A 5,576-nucleotide genomic window follows, 5' to 3' on the forward strand; every position below is an offset into this window, starting at 1 on the left:
CACATACCTCTGTCTGATGACATCATATCGTACTACCCTTTGGCTACCACCAATGAGTACTCCCACCTAATAAATATATAGATAGAAAACAGATGAGGCACAATAGTCCTCTCATTATAACAAGATGATGAGTAATCTTTATTACCTTTGGAACGAGGACATCCATGGCAGCAACTGTCTACTCATCATCGTTAAGTCTCATGTAAAAAGCTTTGATTTCTTTCGGGTAGTTATAAACAATTATTGGCTTTTGATCATACTCAACCTCTGTCAAGTATCTATAGTAATTGCAAGACAAGTTTGGTTAGCAACTAACCATTTCTTGCAAGTGTTTCAAGTTGGGGAATTGTTTTTATAAGACAAACCTTTCATGCTCTGAGGCCAAGTCCATTTTCCTCTCCACTTTGTTATCAAAAACAACCTTTCCTTCAGCTACAGCTTTCTCAAGTACCTCTATTGCTTCAGTGTATGTTACACGCTTAAACGAGGTTTCGGCAACCATTTTTAGCCTTTTCGTGCATCCCCCATCAACATTCTTATCCATAAAATCCATGTCATCGGAACAATTCTTGATCAACCAGTTGCACATGTATTTCACATACGCCTCTGCACAGTTCATGTCGTCCTACACAAATTTCAAAGAAGGAGGTTTCTAAGATACAATATTACCATAAAGAAGAAACCAAAGAATATTATCTATGTTTATTACATGTATATCTGCAAAAGCTATTTCAGGCTCAACCATCCAGAATTCAGCTAAATGCCTTGAAGTGTGAGAGTTCTCTGCTCGGAAAGTCGGGCCAAATGTATACACGCTGCTAAGAGCGCAAGCATAGGTCTCCACTTGTAACTGACCAGAACCGTCAAGAAAGCTTGACGGCCAAAGAAATCATCCGAATAATCAATTTTTCCATCTTTTTTAGGTAATCCAGGCTTAAGCCTTGACCTCTCTTCAACATGAGCTAAACACGCCTTTGCTATAGTAAGTTGAGCAACGGAAGCAGTGATCTCTTCCTTGCTTGCCTTGGCAGCTTTCAGTCGCGACACAGCTTCACCTCTCTCCTTGACAATAAGTCTCTCCGCTTCAACATCAGCCTCAGTGGGTGGAGGGTTATCAATGAGATCCTGCTCAACCCTCTCAGTGTGATTGATCAAGGTTGTTACTTGGAACATTTCACCAGCTCCTTCACAATCACTTGTTGTGATGATAGGAGTGTGAATGTAAAGGAAACCATGTTCTTGAAAAAAACTGTGGGTCGCAAAAGCAAGCGCATTACGGATTCTTGCCACTGCTGAGATCTGAAATCATAGCAAATATATGACCAATATAATTAGTTAAGTGAGCCTATGAAACGAAGAAAACATCTTCAAAAATCAACTTTTCAATGATTCAATCAAACAGAGAAACATTAAAAACAAGTTTCAATCAAGAAATAAGAAGTGTTTACCAAGTTAGTCCTGGAACGAAGATGAAGCAAATCTCTGAGAAACTCAGGAGTCAACTTAGTCTTAGGAAGCGGATACTTAGTCGGATCAACAGTTCCCACATCAATCACACTCTCAACGTTAAGCTCGATACTCTGTTTCAAACCTTTACCTTCAGGAGGAATCTTCAAAACTCCATCAACAGTAACACAAGTTCCAGTCGCAACTAACCTAGAGAGATCATAAAGAGAAGAATCAACCATAACCTGAAGATTCGCTGGACAAGATCCATCGTTAACCTCAAGGAAAGCAAATTTCCCTTTCCCTTGTTGTCTTCCGGTTTTGACCCAACCGCCGATTCTAACCTTTTGACCGGCAAGTTTAGCTCCGCCGCTCAAAATCGATCGAATCAAAACCCGGTCGGAGAATTGCGCTTTCTGCATGATAAAGGAAACCGAGTACTGTGTTTATTGATAGAGATAAATGGATACAACGTTCGCAAGTAACGCAGCACCACTTCCCATCAGCAAGAGTTCATGATGAAACTCCGGCGACGATGAGGAACAATTCTCAGAGAGAATCCAAAAGGAACAATAAACAACAAATCCAGAATTTTCTTATTATTCTCTGCAAATGATTTTCATTTGCTATATATCTCTGCTTCTCGATTCTTCCTCTAACAACTTCCATCAACCAATCTTCTCTTGCCACGTCTCATAGCTACTGTCTCCACTCATCTACTGCCACGTGTCTCTATCATATATCAATGCCTTGTTTACTATATCAAATCTCCCCCATTCGAGAAACCTTGACCTCAAGGTTTTGAAAAATGATAATACTTCATTGAATTGACAAGAACTCCCATGGAGCTTGACTTTCAGTATCGTTATCCACATATGCATTCTCCCACGTGATTAAGACCATTGTGGCTGCTCGACTTTGCCGCTAAACCATTTTATGCTCCAAAATGTATTATGGTTCCCTAAGCAACACGTTATAGACAACCAAAGAAGTTGAGTGGATATGTGAACGTTGCCCTCAAGAAGAAGAAGCTATCCTGAAACCCTTTTTAACTCCCAAAAAGAAGAATCTCACTCTCATCCACATTCGACTATTTAACCAGAACCACAATTTCATTGTAGCTTCAGCTTGAACGAGAAATTCCTGAAAAACTGAACCTCCGGGATCCCAAACTCGGTTGTTAACGTCCCATTTCTTAACTTCAATTTGCAGTTTGTAGTCCTTTGAGCTGGTTTTGAATTTAAACATCCAGTTCTTCTTACTCTGCAACCTAAGAAGCGTTGTTTCGAACAAGTTGTGATTAATACACTGAGAGTATGAGATTGCTGTTTGTCTCAAAACAAAAGCCACCGTCACATGTGATCCAAGCATCTCTTCCATTCCTGTTTCCAAGACTACAATCGATGGTGACATTTCTCTATCAACAATATGTGTCTCCATCTTCACTTCATTTACTTTCACAGAATCTGGTTCTTCTTTTATCAATTCTTCCTCACTAGATGAACTATCTGTGATACCTTTCATTAGAACCAACGCTTGAAAACGATCGAAGCAGCCTTTCACATCCTTTATTATTTTTACACATCTCGCTTCCCTCTTGATTTGACGAAGCTATATCATCTGCCTTTAATTCGAATCCACTGGCAGTCCATGCTGGACTATCCTTCCCCTTCAACAACAACAAATCACTAGATGTCTCAACCATTCTCATTTGTTGAGAAACAACCCTTCTCATATGCTTGGAACATGTAAGTGCCTGCAGTTTCTTGTCGTCCTTTTTATACTTAAACATCCCTGATTTAGGAGATAAACGCCGCTTCCTCCTTTGCTGGAATCTGTGGCTTCTAATGAACCTATTGTCGAACAGTTTGTAGGAATCAAAGTGCAGCTTACCATCGCTTGAGTTGCTGGTTTGAATGTCCTTTGATTTATCAGTAAAGAACCAAGTTCCTTCCAGCCAATCTGTAGCTGTTGTCTGGTCTCTCTCTCTCAAATCCTGAAACGGATTATTTTTCTTGAGCTCTTGAATCCATGGTTCTCCTTGTATTAATTCTCTTGGTTGTGATGTTGCTTTGAACTTGAACCTCCACGACTTGTGAAACGTTTTCTTGTGTCCCTTTGATAAAACTTCTCTTCTTGTTGGAATTGTATCAAACACTTGGCGTGCACCTCTCGTAGTAATTCCAAGATCAAATAGCGACTGATGTTTTAGAGGTGAACACACATGCTGAACAAAACTAGGTTCCAGAACAGAATCCATGGAATGATTCTCGTCTTGTTCTTGAATCAATTCATTATGTTCAATCAATGAATCTGTTTCACACGCTTCCACAGCATCCAAAAATTTATCATCATCACTCGCCACCTCAACATCAATTTCTACCCCGTCTTTCGCAACCTCATTCTCTACCAAGTCTGAATCAATAAGGAATCGATCTTGATCTTCATCATAATCGGTTTCACCAGTCTCTAACTCACAGCCATATGAATTCGACAGCCACATATCACTCGATATCTCAACCCCAATTTCTTCAGCATTAGAGAGATGATCTTCACTATCAATCATGAGAATACCTGAGTTCTTGTGTTGTAGATGATGATTCGGAGTTTCTGGCTCTTTGCAAAACACACATAAACCCTTCAACCTTCTCTCGTCAATCTCTTCACACGAGATTCTCCGCTGAACCTTGTATTTGAGATTAGACAACAATGATGAAGCGTTCAGTGCATCTGGAGTAACGTTGACCCCATAGTTTGGTTTAGGCTCCGGACGATTGAAATCCGGTGACTCTGAAAGGTGCGGCGAGGCTGGCCGAGCATTGACTTGCAGATTCTCCTCCTCCGCGTTCCTTGATCGCAACAACAAGAGCAGAGCATGAATTCATTCCCCGATCTTCGCATTCTGGTGCGCGATTGTCTCTTCCAATTTATCTATTCCCGATCCAAAAGTTTTGTCAACTTCACGAACCATTGCTTCTGCAAACAAGCTTTTAGATCTCGTATCTGCCATGAATACCGAGAATCGTCTTCGCTCTGATACCAATGATAAAGGAAACCGAGTACTGTGTTTATTGATAGAGATAAATGGATACAACGTTCGCAAGTAACGCAGCACCACTTCCCATCAGCAAGAGTTCATGATGAAACTCCGGCGACGATGAGGAACAATTCTCAGAGAGAATCCAAAAGGAACAATAAACAACAAATCCAGAATTTTCTTATTATTCTCTGCAAATGATTTTCATTTGCTATATATCTCTGCTTCTCGATTCTTCCTCTAACAACTTCCATCAACCAATCTTCTCTTGCCACGTCTCATAGCTACTGTCTCCACTCATCTACTGCCACGTGTCTCTATCATATATCAATGCCTTGTTTACTATATCACTGCACCGTGGATCCATCGTTATCCAAGGTATCGGCGGCTGAGTGATTCTCTGGAGGTACAATCTCACCAGCCATTGTTTTTGATCTTCGGAATCTGAAGAACTGAATTTTGTTATAAAACCCTAAATGAGGAGAGATTGTGAGTTTATTTGGCTTGTCTTGTACTCTTGTAATGTGACCGTTGGATCTTTCGTCTATACATCGTTGGATTTTGGGGATTCTGTAGGGGTAAAATTGGAAATTTATATACCAGAGATTCCAATGAATCCTTTGTTTCGAATCTTAATTAATTAATTATAAGTTTTAGGAGTATCAATGTTTCTAGGGTTGTGCAAGTATTCAAGCATGCTAGAGTAATTTTAGGGTTTTGCCAAACAAGTCAAAGCTCACCGCTCTCACACAACAACCAAATTCGCTAAAGGTCATCGCCATGTTTTTCTCTTGCTCTCCCTCTCTTCCCATTATGATGACGAAATCATAGAAAAGAACTTATTGAGGATATATGAACTGGTTAACTTTGGTTAACTTCGGTTTACTGATCTTGGTTTAATGCTACATTTAATCTTATGTATATAAGTTTAATTAGATTCTCATTTTCAGTTTAAGTTGTTGTAAAAATATTTTCACCTCAAATAATAAAGTTTGTTAGCTTCTTCACTCTCTCTCACTCTCTCTTTCCGATCTTGAACGTCCGGTATACCAAAATTTATTATGGTATCCGAGCATAATAAGGAGAATCCGCC

At 39.8% G+C, this 5,576-nt stretch overlaps 1 protein-coding gene across 1 annotated transcript; it reads right to left on the minus strand.

The window, feature by feature from the left end:
- Positions 1-178: 178 nt before the first annotated feature.
- LOC9298763 (asparagine--tRNA ligase, cytoplasmic 3) lies at positions 179-5,278 on the minus strand. The gene is given in 6 exon segments (XM_021016339.1): positions 179-278; positions 366-625; positions 710-861; positions 864-1,299; positions 1,449-1,867; positions 4,839-5,278. Coding segments are annotated over 6 exon segments (1,437 nt in total). The 5' UTR covers positions 4,909-5,278.
- Between the last annotated feature and the right edge of the window lie 298 nt (positions 5,279-5,576).

Source organism: Arabidopsis lyrata, assembly GCF_000004255.2.
Source record: "Arabidopsis lyrata subsp. lyrata unplaced genomic scaffold ARALYscaffold_239, whole genome shotgun sequence".
NCBI classification, from domain to species: Eukaryota; Viridiplantae; Streptophyta; class Magnoliopsida; order Brassicales; family Brassicaceae; genus Arabidopsis; species Arabidopsis lyrata.